Source organism: Myxocyprinus asiaticus, chromosome 1, assembly GCF_019703515.2.
Source record: "Myxocyprinus asiaticus isolate MX2 ecotype Aquarium Trade chromosome 1, UBuf_Myxa_2, whole genome shotgun sequence".
Taxonomy (NCBI): Eukaryota; Metazoa; Chordata; class Actinopteri; order Cypriniformes; family Catostomidae; genus Myxocyprinus; species Myxocyprinus asiaticus.
The window spans coordinates 47,286,801-47,312,273 of NC_059344.1; the positions used below are offsets into that span (position 1 = coordinate 47,286,801).

Here is a 25,473-nt window from a genome sequence, read left to right on the forward strand (position 1 = left end):
ACAGGTTGATGAAAAAGTAACAGTATTCAATGAAACTGGAACATACTCTGTACTATGAAATTTTAAGGAAGTCCTAAATCAAAATACAGTTCTACATTGCTTCTGATTCTCTTAAGCAGGTATAAAAAAGGGAATCTATCAATCTAACAGTCCAAAATATGTTGACTGTTCTGCCGGTTCCCGCCTCCTCCTTGTCCATCCTTTACCCATTACATTGGTGCCAAAACCTGGGAAGGAGGAGGGATGCGCTGTTGTGGAATCCTCGCTGCTGTCATCCACCAGGGGAGGAGCCGAGGCCGTCCGCCAGGGGACAGAGGAGTTACTGCCGGACTCCGGGAGTCGGAGGAACCACTGCCATCTGCCAGGAAGGGGAGGAGCCTTTCTGTCTGCCAATGGTCAGAGGACTCGCTGCCATCCGCCAGGGGAGGAGCAGCTGTCGTCTGCCAGAGAGCAGAGGAGTGGCTGAGGACCAGGCGACGGCATGTCCGGGGACCAGCAAGCAAATTTGTCTCTCATTCTCTCCTCTCTCTATGTCTCTCCCCCTCGCTCTTTCCCTCTCCCCTCTCCCTCCCCTCGTCTCTCCCAGGGCTCCAGAGAGGCGGGGAAGACCTGCCGGCAGAAGGATGGCCGGAGGGGCAACACCTCCCCTCCAGGAATGGAGGAGAGTACGCCATGCCAGAGGTTTCCCCGGCCTGAATCAGGCGGTGGAGGAGCGTGACGAAGAGGAGGGCATGGCTGGGCCGTGAGGGCGCAATCAATCGGGAGGGGGATAAAGAATAGCCGAGGGTGCCAGTTTGAGAGAGACACATGCGGCCGCACTGTGTGTGTGTGTGTGTGTTTATGTTTGTTTAAGTTCAGTTATGTAATTAAAGTTATGCTGACTGTTCTGCCAGTTCCAGCCTCCTCCTTGTCCATGCTTTACCCGTTACAGTATACTTTCATAAATATATCAGATATTTTCTCTGCCTACATACATATGTACATACAGTACATGCATACATAAACTACTAGTACTAATAATTGGTAGTTGATTGATAACTGGCATACTTATGTGCGCAGAAAGCGTATGCTCATAAATTTGTTCCCTCGATATAACGCTATTTTTTAATCCAAACGAATTTGGAGAGTGCCACAAATGTGGGGTCAAGGGTTAAGGTTCTCTAGGGTCAGGGGTTAAAATAGTGCAAAAAGCAAAATACCCATGGCAATGCCCTCTTGTTACATTAAAAAGCTCTTATTATCACATGGCTGTATGCAAAAAAGTTAAAAAGCTCCCCTTTGCATGTAGTGTGGGCCTTCTTCAGGGAGAGTCTCACTTTTTTGGGATATGCTCTGCATAAAAATCTATAGCTGTTTAATCTAGGCTTGGCTTTACTTGAATGTCTTTGAGTATCATTTTGTTACTCTCAAATAAGCAAGACTTATTGTGGGGAAACTTAATCAGTGCATTTCTGCCTACATCAGTGGCAATTGCTTTAAGACTACACAAAAAGCACGTCTTCCCCTAAAATTTCATAACACATTTTGGGTCCTGTCTGGATGCAGTGCTTTATGAGCGTTATTTGCATTGGATCTGCATCTGACTGCCTATTGCAATTTGGGCTTTCAATTAATGTATTTTTGTTCTGCCTGGAAGTCCGACTTCTCTATATGATGATTGGTTGAGTTCTCAAATGGATGGGGCTTTGCAAAAAAAAAAAAAAGGCCAATAATTGAAACAGTGTTGTACGTGATTGACAGCGTATGAAACCTAGAAGGACTGCTGTCAAAAGCAGTGATCTGCAACTCTAAAATACTGTATTTGCAATCTGACACATTTATTTTACCTTACATAATCAGATGTTTTGCCTATTTTGTTGCAAACGCAGTTTTGAGCTTAGTTAATTCTTTTTATGAACAAATTTCACAGTTTGTGAAGTATTTTGAGCAGCTTTTGGGAGCATCATTGCAGACCTATTGATGAATCATGATTTCTGCATGAAAACACATTTTACACACAAATAAGTGTGTATACAGTGTTAGTACATAAGGCAAACTGTACAAGAGAAAAGGCTTCCAGTAGTGTCTGTTAAGGGACAGAAGTCTATTTCTAGACATGAACACATACACAGACAGAAAAAAAGAGACACTTATCAAAACAAAATACCAAACAAAGATATGAGCACGCACACAAGGGCAAATAAAGACATTGCAGCCTAAATCAGGATAATGAATTGCAGAGGTGATTGCCATGCCAACACATCCAAGGTACCAACAACACAGCTGTGCACGAAAAAAAAGAGTGAGAAACAGAATGAGGGAGCGAGAGAGAGGTAAAATCAGAGTAAGAGTGGGGAAGAAAACAACAGGAAGAGGTAAAATAATAACAGACACATGAAAAAAGAGAGAAGAATTGCCCAGAGGAAAGGGGCACTATAAATTAGTTACTTCCACTGGGAACGTGCAGAGAAAGAGGGCAGATAGACTATAATAGTAAAAGATAAGGTGGGTGGGAGTTCGAAATAGAGAGTGCAGAAAATGGGATAGCCACTTCAAATATCCATAAATCTGTCAAAGTCAATTAATTTTTGGCTGCATTCATGTTCTAATAATCTCATCATGCATTCCAGATCTGCACAATCTATATTCATTCGCTCAGTCCATCAAACACGGTTCTATCACTCCCATAATGCAATACTGCTGAAACGGTTTGTGGACTATGTGCATGACTTCAAAAGTTTAAAGCTTTTAAAGACATTTACGGGCACTGTTAGAATAGCACACACCCCTGGAGTGTGGGAGCATGATTGTGCCCACTTATGGGTGCAGTGGTAGGGCATAACGACGGATACATAGAAGTATAAGACACATATGACACATCCTTTTGCTAGATTGAAATGCATTATGAGGGACATGTACTGTAAGTGAGGAGTACAGAAAGGGTACAGACAAAGCGCAGGTAGATTAAAAAGGTCCCTGATTGACAATTTAAGTGTGCGGATGGCACAGTACAGACAGAAACTCAAAGAAAAGACAGAGAAAGGCAGAGAGAGAGGGGTCTGTGGCACACTTTTTCCTTCACTGTGATAAGCTTAGAGATAAAAGAGGGAGATGCTTTGAATAATTCTCAAATTTCATTCCACATTTTTCAAGTTTGAAAGAAAAAGGTTAATTGCAAGTGTTACTTGGGGAGGACAGTTAGGCCTATGTGTCAATTCCCAAAAAATAAAAATAAAATTTGAGCTGCACATCCTCAGAAAATAACAGGGTTTCTGTGGCAGGGCGGAGGGCGGGGCCGGGTCATGATTCCACACACCCGGCCCCTAATTAGGCTGATGAAGCCCGAGAGGGATAAGGCCGACCAGATACGGCAGTGCGAGAGAGAGAGAGTTACAGACAGCTGTCCAACACCTGTGGGTGTTTGTCTTTTTTGTTAAGTTTATTATTAAAATATGATTTATATTTTAAAGCCGGTTCTCGCCTCCTCCTTTCTATTGAACTGTGTTACACTGGTGCCGAATCCCAGAAAGGAGGAGGGATGCACCGGAGTCCTTGCCACTACCATCCACCCTAACGGAGCAGCCACGGCCATCCACCGGGGGACGGAGGAGCCCGGCCGCCTGAGAACGGAGGAATAGCCGCCGACCGCGAGGGGAGGAGGGGCTTCTAACCAACCGCCTGGAGTGGTCAGGGTCACTGCCAGGGGCGGAGGAGGCCCCTACCAGCCGCTGAAATGCGGCGGGGTCTGAAACCACAAACCACGAGCGGGGAGGAGTTCCTGGCCGACCGCCTGGAGCGGGAGGACCGCTGCCAGGGGCGGGGGAGAACCCTACCATCCTACCATCCGAAAACGCAGCGGGCTATTCTGTCCGCCAGAGGCCGGAGGACTGCATCCGATCATTTCCAGGAAAGCGGGGATGACCTGCCGGCAGACGGGGCCGGAAGGGCACGCCTTCCCCCGGGGAGGGGGGGGGGGGGTGCGTGTACGTCATGCCGGGGGCTCCCCAACCTGAGAGAACGAGGAGGAATGTGGCAGGGCGGAGGGCGGGGCCGGGTCGTGATTCCGCACTCCCGGCCCCTAATTAGGCTGATGAAGCCCGAAAGGGATAAGGCCGACCGGAGACGGCAGTGTGAGACAGAGAGAGTTACGGACAGCTGTCCGACACCTGTGTGTGTTTGTCTTTTTGGATAAGTTTATTTTTAAAATATTATTTATATTGTAAAGCCGGTTCTCGCCTCCTCCTTTCCACTGAACTGTTACAGTTTCCTTTTGAATCATGAATTTCCATTACTTTTCCATGATTTTTCCATGACTTTTCTAGTCATTCATGATGTCTGAAAAATGGTTTTCAAAATAATTTTAGAGAGTTTTTTTCTAGCTGATATAGAGAGCAATTTCTAGCTAATGAAATATTTTAGAGCTGAGCATAACTACAAAACTTTATATTGACTATACACAGTTTTCCACTAAACATCACATTATCTACCAGCTGATCTCACAGTGAAATCAGAAACAGTAGGTTGACTTTTCTTTAGCTGAACTCAGTCTGTGCTTAATGAAATGTGAAACACTGCTTCCAGGGGCCAAAGTGGTAAGTGTATATTTTGAGCGTATGGGATGAAATATCCATGGAGTTGTGAAGCGAATTGTTTTTATCTGTACAGGCAGTTGTACAGTGAAGATGAATGTATATTTTATAATCTGTACCTCCCAACCCAAACCCCAAAACTAAACCTAACCATCATTGGATTAAAAATGTAATGTTAGAGAGAAAAAAATGTAAACGCAATCTTTATGCGCACACAATTACTTGGTTTCAACGCAGTATCCGAACTCGGGTCTTCCACACTGCTGATGCAACACGCATCTGGTTGCACCACAGGGGAAGGTAATCATGCTGGAGCTGATGCAAAAATGTCTGATGAAGAAGATGGCGCTTGTCTGTGAGTCGGCATAATGTGGCCGATCCTAGGGTACCGAAATAACATACCGACTTCCATTGTGATCATGTTGTTATCTGCTAAAAACATACATCAATGCAAAAGAAAACTCTGGAGACTGGAAAACCAAAACAGGCTTCCATTGTGAATCATGGAACACTTCCGCATTCAGCAAAAATGTGGACGGAAGTTTCCATGACTTTTTAAGATTTAATGTGCCCTTCAAGTGGATGTCGGAAATATCGTAATTACAAGTTCCGAGCATATGAACGATCAAGTGAAGTTGTATTTACAAGTGGGAAACTCGGAATTCCAGATGATACACAAGTTGCCGAGATGGGATGTTGGAAGGGGTGTGGACAGGAAAGATGATGGAAATGAATGATTTTGCAAAAATATTTCAAATTCTGTACTTTATTTTCATAATATTAATTTGTTAGGTATGACAGTCAACTAATGATTCACCTTTCGTGGTTTGTTTTAAGCAAATTAATTAATCATTTCTTAGATACCATGCATTTATAAATCATATATGTTGTGAACAAGTAATGCAAGTGTATTAATTTATGTTTATTCACCAGTACAACAGAAAAAGAGCATTTGCCATCATTCATTATGTATTTGTTTAAGTTTGGCTTCATCCATATTTTGTTTCCCACTTGAATGTGTGACATGTTGTTGTAACGAATGCCCAACTCGGAGGTACGAGCTTCCCAGGTCCACTTGAAGGCAGTATTAATAGTATCCATGACTTTTCAAGGCTTGGAAAGCACAATGTAAAAATTCCCTAGCATTTCCAGATTTTCCATGCCCATGGGAACCTTGAACCAACCACTGCTTTAATGACCATATTTAAGCGTTCTTTTGTACAACAGAGTATGAGCATTCTTAGTATTCATAAATGTCTTTGATTGTTCAGTTTTATTTTATTTAATCAGTTTATTGCATTTTATTGAATATTGCATTGCCATTACTGGCACCTTATTTTTTCTGCATATTGATGCTTTGGCAATATTATATGTAAAACAATCATGCCAATTAAGTACTTAGAAATTAAAAATTGAAATTGAGAGGGAGAAAGAGATAGAATGAGCCCCAGTGTAGGGTTAATGAAATGTGTGATGATAGCTGCAGCTGAGCCAGCAGTAGTGACTGTAGAGGTAGATCACGCCTGATTGCCAATACTTAATAGTAGGGATTACCATCAGTCTGGTATGGGCTCACCCACTGAACACCCACTGATTACCCTCAACCACTCACACTCCACACACACATTTATGGTGCACCTTCACTTCCCATGCTGCCAGTTCTGCACTTACAAACAGTATTCGTGGAGTAAATTACCTTATACATGACTCTGCAACATTGAATGTGTGCTAGTCCTTGCCGATACTGGGAGAACAAGGACATGGGAGAACAACATGGCCAAGTTCATAGGGAGTTCCTGAAATGGAATGCATATCCAATCAACATCTAATAATGGGTGTAACTATGTCTGTTGTCTTATCTCTGTCTATTGACATAAAAAGTGGGCATTTATGTTACATTAGTAATTTGTGGAAGTATGGAAGAGTTTTTTTTTATGCTTGTTTTCAATAAATGGTCTATTAGGACTTGGAAGTTTTAAGTTCAGAAAGAACAATGAACTTGTTTTATTGAAAAAGATCAAATAAAATGTGATTTCTCATGATATAAACCATGTAATTTCTTTGCAATGGAAATTAAGTCTTGTTTTGACACAATGCTACCATACATCTGCACTAATACACTTCATCCAGGCTTAACAATCACTGTCTCGCAGGCCTTGCTCCTTACAAGCTGGGTTGGAGACAAAAAATATATTGTATATAACTTCATGCAAACACACACTTTTGCACAGACACTTTGCAGATATCTGAAAGGTGAAATTTATTATCTTTTCGATGTAAAAATCCATTCTCCTGTCTCAGCTTATTATGCAAAGAAAACAATAAGCAACCACACTTCACCTTTAAGCTACTGTGAGAAAACACTTTTTCAACTAAAAGCCCATCTCTTCTCTCTTAAAGGGATAGTTCACCCAAAAATGAAAATGCCCTCATCATTTACTCACCCTCATGCCATCCCAGATGTTTTTGACTTTCTTCTGCGGAACACAAATTGAGATTTTTAGAACAATATGTCAGCTCTGTTGGATCATACAATGCAAGTGAATGGTGACCAGAACTTTGAAGGTCCAAAAATGACATAAAGGAGGCATAAAAGTCATTCATAAGACTCCAGTGGTTAAATCCATATCTTCTGAAGCAATATGATAGGTATGGGTGAGAAACGGATCAATATTTACATCTTCTTTTACTATCAATCTCCACCATTGACCAGCCCTAACCAGTAGGTTAAATATTTACTTAAATATTGATCTGTTTCTCACCCACACCTATCATATTGCTTCTGAAGATTTAACCACTGGAGTCTTATGAATAACTTTTATACTGCCTTTTGGACCTTCAAAGTGCTGGTCACCATTCACTTGCATTGTGAGAACCAACAGAGCTAAAATATTCTTTTAAAAATCTTTATGTTTTTCAGAAGAAAGAAAGTTATATACATCTGGGATGGCATCAGGGTGAGTAAATTATGAGAGAATATTCATTTTTGGGTGAACTATCCCTTTAATGCTAAAAATTCCTCTCTCTTCCTCTAGAGTGAGAAACTAGGCCATCTCCACCTCCCTGAGTCTGCCGTTTGTTTGTGAAAATGTGCAACAAAAACAGCATTATTGTTTTTAATTAAGCTGCATTCACAATGCTCATCTATTTGCTTCTCTTCCTCCCTCTCTCTCTCTCTCTCTCTCTCCCTCTCTCTTTAGCCGCGCAGTGAGGACACTTCCTTGTGTCACAGGCTCTCTTTGTGCCTGCAGCCAGCAGCATGTACGTGGGAAGCAGCAGAACCCAGACTCCACTGCCAAGGCAAGTCTCCCGTCTTCTTAATGAGAGCAGCGTGTGAATATGCATGCATAGGAGTATCTACGTGTGACACAGATTCTGCATCTAAGGACACCAGACACATCCTTTCCTCTGTAGATGAAGTTCTAGATCAGCTTCAGAGTTTTTCACCTACATCTTTGATGTTTCTAAAGGACCATTCAGACCGAATGCTGTGCAGTGCAACAAATGTAACAAAACGCAGGGGTCTCTACTCGAGATGCATCTTTTAAAGTCTAAGTTCTTTTTAACTTAACACAGCATCTAAAATAAAGCAGCGCTCCTGTATCAGACACTGTATAAACAGTGCACCCACAGAGCAACAGCCAAAGACGTCCGTCTAGCGCATGTGTACGTAAAAATTGAAAAACTCCAAAGCCACAGTGGTTAATAATGGTAGTCTTTAAAGCGAATAGGTCAGCAGATTAAATGAATCAAGTCACGTGTCTACTTATTTCATGATGACTATCCTTCTGGCTCCGAGGAAAGAAAAACTGTGAAAGAAAAGCAAAGACATCTACAAAGCCATACCAAATTAACAGTTTTTTTCGACGTTGCACACTCTTAGAGACTGCTCAGTCTTAAAGGCTGGGATTCCCGATAACTTTGCAAGTTTTTATGATCATCTGGATAGTTCACCCAAAAATGAAAATTCTCTCATCATTTACTCACCCTCATGATGAGTGTGTATGACTTTCTTTCTTCAGCAGAACACATTAGAAGAAAAATAGAAAAAAATATCTTCACTCAGTAGGATCTTAAAATGAAAGTGGATGGTGATCCAACTTTTGAAACTCAAAAAAAAAAAAAAAAAAAACAGACAGTCAGCATAAACATCACCCATACAACTCCAGCGGTTAAATTAATGTCTTCTAAAGCAACACGATCACTTTTGTTGTGAAAATATTTCGCACCAAATACTTAAATATTTAAGTACTTTTTAACTATAATCCATCATACACACCTGGGATATCATGAGGGTGAGTAAATGATGAGAGGATTTTCATTTTGGGTGAACTATCCCCTTAACTAATGTTGCTCATTATTTAAATATAGTAACATCTGTTTCCCAAACCAGCACATAGATCGCTCGTTTTAAAGTAGAACATCGTTACAGGAGCTGTCCAGTCCAAAGGTGCTGAAACTTTGGCCAATATATCAACAAAATGAAAATAATGCAGAAACACTGACAAGCATGGAAATTGTATGTAACCTTGTCGAGGTGCCGAAAGTTATTAACTATTGCTGAATTTAATTACATAAATAATGATGGCTTTGGAAAGACTGGGTTTCAAATGTATAAATGCTCCACATCATAGCGACTTACTGTATAGATGTGACACAAGAAATGCATGAATCTGAACGCACACAATGTGAATAAATTTAGGGGCTCTTACGTAGCCTAAAGTGTTTCTTGGGCTGGAACAGATGCACACAGAACAGTATAAAAATGATGAGCATCAGTAATGAACTACTCATACCTATCAAAATATTAATAGATCATCTGGTTAGAGTTCTAGGCACTCACTGCTTCATTCATGTGTTTGTCCTTTTGGATGACGAAAACTGTTGTATTTACTGTCAGGCAATTTATTTGTAGACAAGCAGCTATCACATATGCATTAAGTGTTACAGGAAGAATGCAAAGATGCAAACTATAGGTCATCAATAGTAGTACACACCAAAAACTCTAGTGTGAAAGCACCCTTACATACAGATTTGAGTTCACAAACATCTCACCCAGTTGGTTGCTATAGTGCATGCACAATCAGTTGTATCCTCTGGTGAACCCTTGCATTCATTGAGCGCTGAAGCTCTAGACAACATTGAAACAGCTTGTGAGAAGTTGCTCTGCTTGTAGCCTATCGTATTACTATTTGCTACTCCACAAACACCACAAATGACTACAACATTTTTTCCCAGTTTCTTAGCAACACTATAAGCAATAGGGGCACCTCTGTCTCTGTTGCTAGGCAACACTGCAGCGATTGCCCTTCCCTTCTGATGAGCTCACTGGCAGTGGGGTACAGAGTCTACCTGTATTATGTGCCATTGTGCCGCATCCAATGTTGTAGACTAGCTTGAGACTAACCCTGAGGTAAAGCCGTCCACATGCAGTAGTAAATGCCAAGTGTCCACCATAACACACATACATGCACAAGCCTACATGGATTAGCTATTATGAGGGGCTGACCATACTGATCTGTCAGAACCAATAAGAAGAATGGAATTGTGGAGAAGCTGAAAAGGCAATACAGTCAGATGAGGGAGACCAGAATTTGTTTTTTTTGTTAATTTTTTTTTAGAGACAGACAAGGGAGATTGCAAGATTGCAAGGAAAAACAAATCACTGTGTTACTGTCTCAATCTGCAATTTTCACAAGAGTCTGTCTATAGGGTCTTTCAATCAGTTTTTGACATCTCTGTCAGTTTCTGCACACCCTTGTGTTGAGTCCATCATGAATCCTCTCTGGGGGTCGGATAGCTGGATGGTCTACACTGGCAGATATCTTAATTAGAACTATAATTTTGCAATTCAAACTACTGTTAATATTTCATATGCAATAAGGAAAAAGAGAGAGAACTGTAGAATCTCAGAATTTTTATATTGCACATATGCTGTTTCAGAGGATGTTCATGTACCAATGTAATAAAATAAAGTGTAAAATCTTAAGAAATTAAAATTTTCACAGCTCAGGCTCTCAGCATAATACTTCTGGTAGTCAGTGGCCCTATGGCACTGATCTCATTGGCCATTATATTTTACTATTCATTGCTATGAACAGCCATTGAGAAATACTGTAGGATGGTGAAGGAAAAATTAAGGACGCATTCTCTGTCAGTCATCTTAAGCCAAAGGACAATGTGGCCTACAGCTCAAAAGAGAATTGACAAATGAATCTCTCCTAAAGTTAAGCATTCAAACTCTAGCACTTAACCTAATGGCTGCTTTAAAAACTGGAACAAGAGAGTCCTTCTACACTGAAAAAAAAAAAAAAGAAACAAATTGCTTCATGTGGTAACATCTAAACTAACTGGTTTTATTCAAGAAAAAAATATTATGTAATGTCGCTGAATCAACCTGAATATATTACACTAACAAAACTGATTTAAGGGTTAGATCAGGTAGAAATAGCTCCTTAAAGGAATGTTTTGGGTTCAATACAAGTTAAGTGCAATCAACAACATTTGAAGCATAATGATGATTACCACAAAAATTTATTTCAACTTGTCCCTCCTTTTCTTGTATATGTAATGCCAACAGGAATAACTTTAAAGGAATATTTCACCAAAAATGAAAATTATCTCATCATTTACTCACCCTCATGCCATCCCAGACTTTCTTTCTTCAGCAGAACACAAATGGAGATTTTTATAAGAATATCTCAGATCCGTAGGTCCATACAATGCAAGTGAATGGTGATCTGCATTTTAAAGCTCCAAAAAGCACAGACAATCGTAGTAAAAGTCATCCATTCGTCTCCGATGGTTAAAGGTGCTGTAAGCAATTTTTTCATGGAAAGGTTTGCAAAATATTTTCCTACTTCCTGAAAGATTTTAATGAAATAAGTGTCGTAAGAAATCTCATCTGTCTCTGTGACAGCACTAGACTCTGTAAACAGCAAATAAAAATGTGTCTGCAAACCATAGACAATGATGCTTTCAACCTGTCAATCATTTTACGCATTCTCATAGTATTGTAGTTGCAGCAATTTATTGAGGCTTATTGCCATTGTTAAGCCATGTTGTTCCTAAAAGTTGTCTGTTGAGGGTGCTATTTTGCTGCTGCTGTTTTAGCAACTGTTTCTGCACGATGTAGGTCTCAATAAAGCTAATCTGTTATCTTTGGAGTGCTGGGTTTTGGAAAAAGGGGGCGCGGCTAATTCAACGGCACAGTCTCGTGGAAGCAGAACAGCTGAAATCGCTTACAGCACCTTTAAATAAATGTCTTCTAAAGCGATACGATTGCTTTGTGTATTTAAGTTCTTTTCACTATAATTGTTTACATCTGGTTGCTCTCCAAATCGTGTCCATGAGGTGATCCAGTTCATGCAGCGCGTTGGCATGTTCATACGAGAACTGACGTGATACAACCGGAAGTGCAGCTCGATTTGTTTCCAAGAGAGCACTATTCACAAGCTTCATTGGTTTTGCTTTCATTTGAACATGCCAGTGCACTTGCGTCACGTGAGAGGCAGCGTGAACTGATTCCCCTCATGGACGCGCACTGGAGAGCGTCAGGAAGTAATCAATTATAGTGAAAAGGACTTAAATATTGATCTGTTTCTCACCCAAAGTGATCGTATTGCTTTAGAAGACATTCATTTAACCACTGGAGTTGTATGGATTACTTCTACAATTATTGCCACCATTCACTTGCATTATATGGACATACAGAGCTGAGATATTCTAAAAAAATCTTCGTTTATGTTCTGCTGAAGAAAGAAAGTCAAACACATCTGGTATGGCATGAGGGTGAGTAAAAAATGATGAGATCCATTTAAAAAAGCAAACATCTGGGTTACAGTGAGGCACTTTCAACGGAAGTAAATGGGGCCAATCCGCAATCCGTATAGCCACAAGACATAAACAATATACAGTACATGTTAAAATGATAAAATCGCCTATTAACGTTTTCTGCGTAATGTTAAAGCCAATTTTACAACTATGTTGCCATGACAACAACACCATAAACCCTAAAAATGAAGAATTTAATTATTTTAAAGCTCAAGTAATACACAAGTTTTAACAAAGGAATTAATTTAAGTGCTTTAGTCCCTGCAAGAATTGGCCCAATTCACTTTCAATGTAAGTGCCCCATGTAAACACGATATGTTTCTTCTTTTTTTCTTCTTCATTTTTTTATTAGAAAAGGAGGGACCCCCTTAATCACCATTATGCCACAAATGCTATCAACTGACCTTAACTTGTTTTGAACCCAGAATATTACTTTAAGGTAACAACTGCTGTTTGCCACTTTTTAAACTGTATCTTGGTGGACTTACGGTCATGTTTGCTTCTGGCTTTTTTGTTGACGAGCAACTTTTAAACATCATGTCTATTGTTAACAGTGTTTCTTAATAATGATGTGTGTAGTGTAGTAGAATATGTGTGTGTGTGTGTGTGGGGGGGGGGGGGGGGGGGGGTGCAGGTTTAAGTGGTTTACGAGGACTTTTTTTTAGGTTACAAACTGGTAATTCAAGGGTATTATGCTATAAATGTGGTTTATGAGGACATTTCTAGTGTCCCCATAATTCAAATCGCTTAAAATCATACTAAACGATGTTTTATTGAAAATGTAAAAATGCAGAATGTTTTTTGTGAGGGTTAGGTTTAGGGGTAGAGTTAGGGTTAGGGGATAGAATCTATAGTTCGTACAGTATAAAAATCATTATGTCTATGGAGAGTCCTCATAATGATAGCTGCACCAACATGTGTGTGTGTGTGTGTGTGTGTGTGTGCGTGTGTGTGTGAGAGAGAGAGTTTGGGGAGGTGTATGGGGAAAGCTGAGTCAGGCTCACCCTGCCAACGGGAGGTTCTGTACCATCAAACCACCCTGTAGAATTAAAGAGCAGCAGTCATTTTCCTGTAATAAGAGAGTGTTGATGGTAAGCGCAAAGCCAGAGATGGTTTGTAAGAAGAGATTCATTCTTCTTCACTTTTTGGTGCTATCAAACAAATAGCACAAGGCTGTGTTATGTGCTCTCTCTTTTCCTTTTCCTCTAATAACACAAAACCCTTTTATGTCCTAACACTGACATTATAATAATAAACAGAGTCTGCAATTTCAAAATATTAAAAACAAAAACACTCTAACTTCTTTTAATACATCTTTTAATCGTAAAAGAAAAAGCAGCTCTAAAAGGAAAAGTAACACGTAATAAATAGTGTACAGCTGTACTGAGACTGAGAATGGATCATTCAGTGTCATTGGTATTAAGACACTTGGCCATTGAGAGAAACAGTGGCAGACAGTGTTATTTCAGATCCAGATGCACTTCACTTGATCTCCTTTCATTTAAATGCTGTGTCAGACTACTCTTCCTTATACAAAGGAATTTTAAACATGTTTAGCCATCACAGTTAAAATTAGTTGTAATTATTAAAAATAGGTACATACAACATTACATATGGGACTTCCCTGAACTACAGTTAATTAAAAACTGTCCCGTAAAATTACCATTTATAAAATAATATTGATTATGACTATAACGATTGCACATGCGATTCTATTTTCTTCATTTACAATTCTCTGTATGTTCTGAAATTAATAACTGATTTATGTCAATTTTCAGTTGTCAGTTTTTGCAGATTATTTAATAACACATTGATTTACTATCAACTTCAAACAACCTGAATGAATCACAAAAATCAAAATTTGTCCATTCTGGCACTGTCCATCTGTGTAAAAACTGACCAGACTGACAATAAAAAAGGAATTAGAATGCAGCTATTCCTGAAGCACTTCTGGTATCATTTACAGATCCTTTAAATAAGGCTCTGAGTTAACATATCAAATAATGTCAAACGTTTACCTGAAGTGAATTATCCAGCCGTGTTGTTGATACTGAGCGTCTACATGAGAGAGGCTATGATATTGTATCGTAGTTTAGATGCTCACAATTATTTCCTCAGCAGAGAGATCTGGAATATTGGATCGCTCCTCTTAAAATCAATGAAGCCGTTCTATTAAGCTGTCTGCGTGACCTGCGGACAAGGTAAGGATTATTATTTTTTATTTTTTTTTGTGCCTAATTTGTAAGTCGTTTTGGATGAAAATGTTTGCTAAATGACTAAGGGCCTTATTTTAAGCGCACTAGCGTTAAGCGAAGCACTATGACATAAGTCATAAGGGCAAAGTCAGTGGGCATGGCCATGAAATTTTGGTATTTTCGTGCAAGCATGCGTTAAGTCTAGGAGCAAGTAGGTTTGGCAAAATCGCCCGCGCAACGCACAAATGGGTTGAATTATGTGAAATTTAATTCTGAGGTTCGATTTACACTGTCTGCATCCTATTATAGTCCGTACCCTGTCAAGCACCAGCGATATCAACAAAGACAGCACGTTTATAAGAATTTGGTAGTGTAAATGGACTGTATGCAATGAATTAGAAGAATAGAAAATGTGCATTAACTGCGTTCTTGATGAATGCCAGGCATATTTCTATGACAAAGACACGCTCCTTTTATACACATAGAAAAAGGGATTATCTTCTGAATTTGGATGTACGCTCAGTTAAATTATAGGGAATGTAAGTATTATTAATCATTTTCAACTACTACAAAACATGGCGAGTATTATGATTGTATCGGCATGCACTTCACTTCTACCGGTCGATTTTGATAAAAAAAAAATGTAATTCATGTATTCAAACATGAAAAAAATAAATAAACCAAAAATAAATTCAAATTACATGCCCTCTAGAAAGTTTCATACAAATCTCAAGCGATTACCCCTGAAAAACTGCGATTGACTGGGACATTTTTGATGTTCTGTACTTTCAGAATTTGGACATGAACTTTATTACCACCTGCTGGTGGAATCTCCAAACTGCAAATGCAGGAACTGAATTTGAACTTTGCGCTGAGCTAAGAAGTGGTATTGAAACATCTTAGCGCAACGACCTGTTTCTCAGTAAAATAGCAAATTGCGCTTTGCGCCTTTTCAGTAACATACAATACACCGACAGTTTGCATGCCTACACCCACAATAGCGCAAACACTCCCACCCACGGCCATTTGCGCTTTGCGCTGGTACGAAAATTGCACTTAGAATTAGCGCTCTCACGAAAATTCGATAGGATGTTGCGCACGATCGTATCACGTAGCGCTGCGCTTTGCACACTTACGAAAATAGAGCCCTAAATGTAATAGTAAATTACTTGCACAGCTTAATTCATTATAATGGAAGCGATCTATAGTTACTTTTAGAGCTCTACCTATCAAACTTACAATTAGTTGGTGTAAATGTCATTCACCTACCAGAGATAAGATGTGTGCTACAGTTGTTAGCTGCACATATCCAGCCGTCTCACTACACTGCAGCGATTTATGCGTACAATTGTCATTTCTTTTTTCCGAGATCTAAACACTTTAAATTCCATTAGTTCTAGGCATCCAGTGAGCATCCAGTCACTGAACAACATGGTACACCTTTTAATAATTACATTTTATGACAGTTGTGTTAACATCCTTATGCCCTTTTAAGACTTTACCATCAACTGTGAGAGCTTTGAAAGGCTAAAAGGTGTAGGGCTCAAAAATAAGGGTCATTCGTAACTCCCTTTTTAAGCCATTTTTATTGGAGATTCAGTTTGAAGCGATCTTACAGCATGCCTATCATGATTGTTCTCTCTTCAAAGTGCCCTTTGGAGGGTGATTTATCCCATTTGGAATGCAGTCTGAGTTCAACAACTAGCAGGAAATGTTCAAGGAACAAAAATATGTCACTTCCTTAAACCGTCTTGAAATAGTCTATAGGAGCTGCCGCTTGTCAGTGAGTCAGCATAATGTAGCCGATCCTAGGGTACCGGCACTCTCGGAAACAACATGCCGACCTCCCGTGTGATCATGTTGAACCAACTGATATGGGTTCAGGAAAATGCTTGTACCTCAAAAGTAAATTCAGAGAGAGTACGATAATTACAAAAATGAATCCCATTACTATTTAGAGATAGTAATAACTATTTATTTAATTATTAAATGAAATAACAGAACAAAAAGTCATACTCATTGCCTTTTCAACTAATATGACCACTTTATCAGCTAGGGCTACTTGAAAATGTGACAGTCTCTTATTTGAGTTTCAGTGAGTGTAATATATCTGTACTACATACATGCATGCATATCCTAAGTAGAAGGTACTTGAATCCTACTTTCAAGTAGGATTTACTGATTATCTCTTGAATATAACCTAGAGACCCCCACACTATGTCTTTAGACAGATCTATTTGGTTGAATCAAAAATAGAAGTGGTAAGGCCACTGAGAATGCTCCTCTCAGACTCATGTTGGTGTTTGCTTACATGGCTGTGTGAATGGTAACACCCTGCTGCCTACACCAGTCTACTTTAAACATCTGGGGAAACACTAACCCCCCATCTTACACACAAACACACACAGACTTATCCTCCAAATAGCACTGCAGTTGCTGAGCTGGCAGACATTTTTTTATGTTCTCTGTGACTACAAGGGGAAGCCATTTTGCCCCCTGGTGTATGAATCAGATTTATGACGTTCATTATGGTTGCTACCATTCCGCTCATGTAGGCAAGGCAATAAAACCTCCTATGAAGCACTGGATGAGCCTACCACGCACACATCTGCAGACTACTTTTATTTTTTTTACCAGCGCCCCCTGTGCCAGGCTTCCAGGACTGACTGCAATCTATCAACATTCACTCTAAGCACAGCCAAGAAAGAAGTAAGTGGGAAATAGAGTCTCTGTGTGAGAGACAGAGAGGGAGATGGAGAGGACAAGCAAAAGCACTTTTTGTTTTGATTCTGGCTCATGAATCAGGGTTTTCACACAGACACAGCCAGACTCTCTCCCCTGAATCCATCCATACAGAACAAGATTATTATCTAGCCCTCTCAACGCTATTCTTTCCCCCTGCCACTTATTATACACATCTGAAAGAGACCAAAAACTTGGCTAAAGTCCTGATTTCCCTTAAAGAAGACAGACTGAGACCATAATCTTAAAAGGGTTAGTTCCCCCTTAATGAAAATTCTGTCATCGTTTACTCACCCTTAAGTTGTTAAAACCTGTTTTATTTTTTTCTGTGGAACATAAACAGAGATGTTAGGCAGAATAATAGGTACTGACAACAATATGTTTTCAATACAATGAAAGTGAATGGTGACTGAGGCTAACATTCTGCCTACCATCTCCTGTATTCCACTGAAGAAAAAAGTCAAGGTGAAAAGCCCTGTTTCAAGTGAAGGTGAGAACAGAAGAAAAAAATGCCAATGATGAAGAATGCAAGCTAGTAGGAGGGAAAAGAGCAGAAGTATGAAGAGCAGTAAAAGGACAGTAAATGAGAAGCAGATTATAGGTAGTTACTAGCAGGAAGCATTCGTTTCCTCCCTCATCATAGCGGCAGACCCCCACAGATAGGATGAAGGCATGGGGTGTGTTTATATGTGTGCGTGCGGTTGTGTTTGTGCATTTGCTTCAGTTTTGTTGCAGATCACTGCCATCCCCTCCTCTTTGCTTCGTGGCAGTTTGTGCTGCTGTGATAGGGAGGGGGGCTTAACATAAACATAAACATCCTAAACATAAACCTCACCAACCAACATGAGTAAGAGATACGTTTTGTGTCTTAGAGTCAGTTTTGGTTCTGATCAGCTGAAAGCATTGTCTCCCAATCCTGGTCCTGAAATAGTACCCCCAACGCTCAGTATTTTACATGTCTTCATTGTTTAGCGCATTGATTAAACTCTTTAGCTTGTAAGTAGATGCTCAATGACATACCCCGCATCTGAATATGCCTACTTCCCTTCTATATAGTATGCCAAAAGCAGCATGTTAAATTAGTAGGGTGTCGAAATCATCAGTATTCACAAAACAGCAGGCAAAAATAATACAATAATTTTGTCAGATTTTATTGATGATTTCAAATGTTATTGAACGTAACCTAGCAAACCATTTTGGAGATTTGAGTCTTCCCCCATTTAAAGGGATAGTTCACCCAAAAATTAAAATTCTCTCATAATGTACTCACCCTCATGCAATCCCAGATGTGTACGACTTTATCCCACTGAACACAAAGGAAGATTTTTAGAAGAATATCTCTGCTCTGTTGGTCCTCACAATGCAAGTGAATGAAGACCAACATTTTTAAGCTCCAAAAGCACATAAAGGCAGCATAAAAGTAAATCCAGTGGTTAAATCCATATCTTCAGAAGCGATATGTAGGTGTGGCTGAGAAACAGATCAATATTGAAATCCTGTTTTACTATAAATTCTCCTCGGTAGGTGGTGATATGCACAAAGAATGCTAATTACCAAAAACAAAAGAAGAATGTGAAAGTGAAAGTGGAGATTGATAGTATAAAAGGACATAAATATAGATCTGTTTCTCACCACACCTATCATATTGCTTCTGAAGATATGGATTTAACCACTGGAGTTACTTTTATGCTGCCTTAATGTGCTTTTGGAGCTTCAAAATGTTGGTACCCATTCACTTGAATTGTGAGGACCTACAGAGCAGAAATATTCTTCTAAAAATCTTCATTTTCTTCTATTCCTTTAAACTGATAGGATCTGCACTTGTATAACATGCAGGGAATAGATGAACGGAGGCATTGCCAATATAGCTGAGACTCACTTTCCTTAAACTTGTCAAATAAGGAAGACATTCACAATGTGAACTTTTGGGGTACCCCAAGACCAGGACTGGTAAACATGAGTTTAAATGAATGCATAATATAAAGAAACATGGATGCAGCATGTACATTATGACATCACTGATACATCTTTCCATCAGAGGTCACTTGACTTCAATCCTGTTATGCTACAGCCTAACCTTGCCTTCATATTTCCTCCTTTTATTTCTCTCTCTCTCTCTAACTTTGTCTCCATCTTCACCCTTTTTTCTCTTCAAGAAGCCCTGTGGTCCACCACTCCACGCTGTTAGATCCATCGAGTATGCCTCTTTGCCTTTCTCTCTCTTTGAAGTTGTTCCAGGGCACGTCTGTGAGGAGTGTCGAACCTTGGCGGCCACCTTCCCTTTGGTATTCAGCAATTTCACATTTAGGTCACATGATCACTGAGTAGTAGCTGACCCCGCCCCCACACACTTCTAAGGAGCACTCACCTGCACTTATGGGCTCAACCCCTAGGTTACCTACTGCTCTGCTTGGCTGCTCCTTCTTTGTGAGGATTGAAATCAATTTTGATTTTATAATACTTTCAACACAGAGATACCAATCAGTCTTAGTTTATTCTGAACCAAAGGTTGGATTCATGCAATACTGGATGCATGTCTAAATCAAAGCAGAGGAGATGTAAAATGTGACTCAAAGGCTTGCATATCTGCATATCAAATCTCTGTGTAAAAGATCAGTTGAGTGTCACACAACAGACATGTATGCATGAAAGTATCTGACCTATATCCAGGACACCAGTTCTGTGCTTTCTATTCTGCTCATACAGTAACTTGACTGGCATCTATAATTTATCCTAGCTGTAATTTGCAGAGAGACATTCACTAGTGAACATGAGAACTGGCCACATATACGCATCACGCTCGAGTTATAATAAACAATTTTAGACACATGAGACAAAGAGTCCAAAACAACTACTGGCTTAGCCAATTTAGTATTATGCAGAACATGGCTGTGCACATAAAAGGCATGATAAAATAAATCTGATTAAATAAGAAATATTTTATTTTATATTTTATATAATACAAATATTAGATATTAATTTAAAAATATTGATTATAGAAAGAATATATTAGCATTCTAAAATAATATTTTTAAAATATTTAAAATAAAAAGAGATATATCTGTACATAATATAGGATACAATATAAGGTGGAGAGAATATTAATATTAATAGAAAATATGCTGCCTCATTTTCCTACATTCAGTAGTGAATCTTTGTACCTCTGACAGTTTAATGTTCCTTTTATTACCTTTTATTAGATGCTCCCACTCTCTCTTCAAGCCTTTTTTTAATTTTATTTTTTTATTGCTGTCTGCACCAATACTACCCCTTCTGAAACAGCCCCCTATGGGTCAAGGGGAAGGGGGGTCGGATGCGTTCCTACTTTTACAAGTCATACAGGAAATCTCCTAGCTCCGTCAGCTCATTAAAAATGCCCACACGCACATACTAACACATGCACAGATCATCAAACTCCTTCAAATACACTCTTTACCTCAGGCAGCCCACAAGACGAGGCAAATGAAAATGCAAAACCACAGACAAGGAGAAAAGAGCCCATTAATACCATCATAATAACGCTGGTTGTTTTCACTGTTTATCTTCAAACAACTAATTTATTTTTGTCAGTCAGATTCCCCTTGAGGATCTCGACTCTGTCAAATAATGACTAAAGAGGCAAGCCAAAAATAACTGAAACACCCACCAACCCACTCCACAGTTTTGAGCCATGCCTTTGTGACATTTTTGTCAAGGATTCATCACGTTATCAGCCTATTTCTGCCATGCAAACAGACTACTCAAAACTCTTCAAAGTTGAAGCTAAATGCCCCCTACCTCCTACTAATCTGAAAATCTGAAAAATCCAAACCCGAAAATCTTTGTGTAAATTGCACCTTGTGGGTGGCATTTTTTCAAATCTAATACTTAATATAAAACTAAACTGCTAAAACAATCGTATCAATGCAATCATAAAACTAAGTTAGGAGAAAAAGCAGTTTTTCTAAAGTTAAAAGTATTTATGTGTGCATATAAAACAAAAGCAACATTAACACAAAAGCATCCTCACACACTCACTCATCCAAATGAGGGCATTAATCCAGAGGGTTTGGCTCCAGTACCTATAATCCTTTGTTTTGGACGATCAGTTTATACAGTATCTCTTTTTCCAGTAAGGTTTCCTGCTGTGTTAAACCATCATACTGGTAGATACAGCTCTTTGCATGATGACTAGATAGAACTAACGCTCAGCCATACACACACAATGTCATGTATTCTGGATGCAGCCTACCTCTTGTGTTGGTTGCCATGTCTGCCACCTTTTGAAAGGCATCCAGAAAGGCCACTGCTGCTAGCACGGTGGTTCTGATGAACACAAAACCAAATGGTTAAAAAATGATGACATTTTCTTTTGTCAATATTCAATAACAACTTCCTCTCATAAAGACTGGTGGAGATATAAGCCGGAAACAGAGTTTACCGGAGTTGAGAGTGCAGCTTGGTGGCCTTGGCACTGAAGTCTTCCCAGACAGGATATGAACACTGCAAAAGAACAAACACACAAGGTAAGCTGTGAGTTTGTACAGGGCAGTTTGTGTGTGTGAATGTATGTTTAATCTACAAGGCAGTGAATGTGTCATTTTTTAAAGTTGAAGTGTGCAATATCTTGGCCTCTACCAATTACAAATGGAATTGCAAAAATAATGATTTTATACAAATAGTTTCCCAAATAATCCCCAATATTCCATTGGTCTGAGCAAACAGATCCCGTCCCACCCAGAACTCATGCCATTGGCAGAACCAATGTTGCAATGCTGGGCTGCTCTGGATACTCAAAGAGAGCAATAATTTCATAGTGGGTGCTTCTCATTTCTTAAATTGTGCATCCTTGTTTCCTCGCTCCTCCGTCCTCAAGCCTGTCAAGTCATCTGACACAACAGTCTTAATTAATGTTTACCTTTGCGGTTTAAATAAGCCATAATTGTCACATTCTTTAACAGCACATCTTAAATTGTATTAGGTTTTATAAAAAAAACGGCAAGCGCTCGAATGTAATGCAGCTGCGAAGAGACGGCGCTCTGAGTTGACACGTGAGTGAGCAGGACATTCCAATTTACAAATGTGACTTACTTTGATTACTCCATCCTCGTTTCCTTTCCTTGCCTCCTTTCCTCATTTCCTAAGATGGAGGGCTTAGGAACCAAGTAAAGGAAGCAAGGAAAGGAAACTTTTCAGAAATGAAAAGTGTCACAGAGCCACATTGTTACAATTTTAGGGGAATCAACCAACAAATGGCCTAATTATAGTTGACTCTGCATGTTATAACAAGCAAGGATACAAGAAAGTATTTTTACATCAACATTGGATAGACCTAAAGAACATAATCACATCACAATTCTTATAGTAAATGTGCAAAACACTTCACCTGTAAGTTCAGCACATTTGATTTGTTGTTGTGCCATCTATATTCCTAAAGGCAGCAATTGCTCAAGTAAACTTCACACAATGCATGAGCTTAAAAAAAAGTACCATCTGTAAGAAGTAAAATAATGGTCAATGTAAATATATTCAAAAGTAGCATGTACAGTAATTGCAGCAGCATGTTAGCTATAGATAAAAGATGTAGTCATGTAGGCCGTTACATATATAATGTGTGTGTGGATGGTCTAAATGGATGTGATCATTTGGAGGGATGAGGCTTACCCTGGGGCAGGAAGAGGACTGTCGTCCGATGATAAGGGGACAAGCCATGTACATCTCTCTGCCCTGTTGCCATGGAAACACAGAAGGCGGGCGAAGTATTGTGTGTGAAGTGTGCTTTAAAGCAGGCCACAGGCTAAACACAATATCACAGAAGCTGAGAAGCAGCTAACAAGCATGACCACAAGTAGCCTCCACACAATCTTGTGACAGTCATCTTGAGCGATAATCGTGTTTTTCGCAATCTTACTTCAAAGATGTACAAAACACTAGAACAGTAATACAGTATATTACGAAATCCTCAATATCATCTCATGGTAACTGAATTGCAATTTGTCAGCTGTTTTTTCTGATATTAAATTCCAGTCTTAAATAGTTCAATTTGGCAGTGTATATATGTAATTTAAAAGCAAACATTCACACAATACATCACACTAAAAAAAAGCACCATAATACCATGTTTTTGGACATACCATGGTAGTGTCAAGGTTTTCTTTGAAGTACCTTAGAGTATTATGTAAATAATACCATGGTTACATGAATATGGTAATCATTCAGTACTATGGTATACATCAAAGAACCAGAGTATTACATGATCATCACTGTACCATGGTATCACCACACCACCATACTTTTTGTAAGGGCAGATGACTACATTTTTCCAAAAGCAAATCTTTGTTTTTAATCTCAAAAGCTGGTTCTTGGGCTTAAATGGTGCTATTCCATTCATAAATTACAGCTTCACTCTTCAAACCATTATGTACAGCTTGGCAACTGGCAGGACAGCATTTCCACACTTGTGCCAGTCATCCAAAGCTGTGCAATTCCACACTCATTGGCAGCACACACTGATCAGATCAAGCCTGAAAGAACAAACTCACACAAGCCAAGAGTATTCTACAATTATCAGTCAGACCACATCTTATGACCCCATTTTGGGACAGCCTGAGCACCACAAAAGTAACAAAAAAAATAAATAAAAAAATTGCAATGTATTAATTTCTCCTTCCTAGACATACTACCTTTCCGTTTGTGATATTATTACTACCATTACATCTCCATATCTAGCTTTTCTCCGTGTACCTGTGAAACTGTTTGTAAAGCTGCTCTTGGCCACAGCTGTCACACACACAACACTGCTCAAAGCCCAACTCAGCTCAGCAAAGTAGATTCAGGCCGGCTGTGTGTCAAGAGGTGGAAATTAGCCACACTTGAGAGCATAGCTGGAGGTTACGATCATGCTCAGCAACTGAAAGGAAACCCATCCCCTTCCTAAAACACCCACACACCTAAACAGCCCCTTGTGCCAGCTTTCACCTTGCCCTACAGTAAAAAAAATATAAGACTGACACATGAGGAATAGATGAAAAATGAAAATGGGGACTGAAGGAAGGAAATGGGTGGAAGGAAGCAAGGAAATGGGTGCAAGGAAGGAAATGGATGGATGGAAGGAAGGAAGGAAAGGAAATGGAGGAAAGAGAGAAAGAAAGAAAGAAAGAAAGAAAGAAAGAAAGAAAGGAAGGAAAAGAAATGGAGGGAAGAAAGAAAGAAAGAAAGAAAGAAAGAAAGAAAGAAAGAAAGAAAGAGGGAAGGAAAGAAAGAAAGAAGGAAGATGGAGGGAAGGAAAGAAAATAAATGGAGGGAAGAAAGAAAGAAAGAAAGAAAGAAGGAAGGAAGGAAGGAAGGAAGGAAGGAAGGAAGGAAGGAAGGAAGGAAGAAGGAAAGAGGACAGTGGATGTGTGTAGACAGGCAGAGTCACTGGTGACACTACAAAAGCTGCTGGTACACTGACAAAGATGAGTGTCTCTCCTTTGATCTGGTGTCTCGTCCTGCTTGTTTGAAGTCTGCTAATTTGCACTGAAATCTGAACGTGTTATTCCCAGAGGGTTTCCTGCACTGTTTGAAGTGCTATAATCTGCTGCACGGGACTGAGGTTCATCATCTTAGAGGGGCTTGTGGGAGAGTGATAAGGTGCTAGACACGCCTACCTCACCCATCCCTGGACATTAGCATATTCAATGGGCTAATCCAATAGACAGCAGTGATTCCAATTATGGAAATATTGTTAGCTGGCTCATTTTCACCAAATTTATTTCCCATATTTCTATCCCTCTCTTTGTTCATATTTTTTTCATGACTCACCAAGTCATCCAAAAACAATTAGATAAGTACATCTCTCCACACTTCGAGATAAAACAAGCTCAGATGGGCCCTGTAAAGGAAGCAGACAATTTTATGTTTTGCCAAACCAAGTGGAAAAAATGCCATTAAAGATGAATTTTAATATGGCCAAAAACAGCCAGAGTTCTGGCTGGCAGATGATAAAAGTCAAAGCCATTCCTTTCATTCCATAAGCAATAGCACAATATAGAAATACTATAATGTTTGCCAAAATCACCACAGCTGGCAGCTGTTGGAGGATTTACCATAAACACCATGATTGAGCATAGACAAGGTTCAGGGACACCCCTACCTATAAAATATGATTCTGTCAG

The 25,473-nt window shown here is 39.4% G+C and overlaps 1 protein-coding gene across 2 annotated transcripts in view; it reads right to left on the minus strand.

Annotated features, from left to right (window-relative positions):
* Window positions 1–25,473, minus strand: part of LOC127443397 (protein MTSS 2-like) — an 89,440-nt gene that overhangs the window by 53,439 nt on the left and 10,528 nt on the right. For both annotated transcript variants that reach the window (XM_051701970.1, XM_051701960.1), the window contains exons 2-3: window positions 21,759–21,820; window positions 21,570–21,643 (exon numbers count right to left, since the gene is read on the minus strand). In XM_051701970.1, coding sequence (XP_051557930.1) covers window positions 21,570–21,643; window positions 21,759–21,820 — 136 coding nt within the window. The remainder of the gene's footprint in view (window positions 1–21,569; window positions 21,644–21,758; window positions 21,821–25,473) is intronic.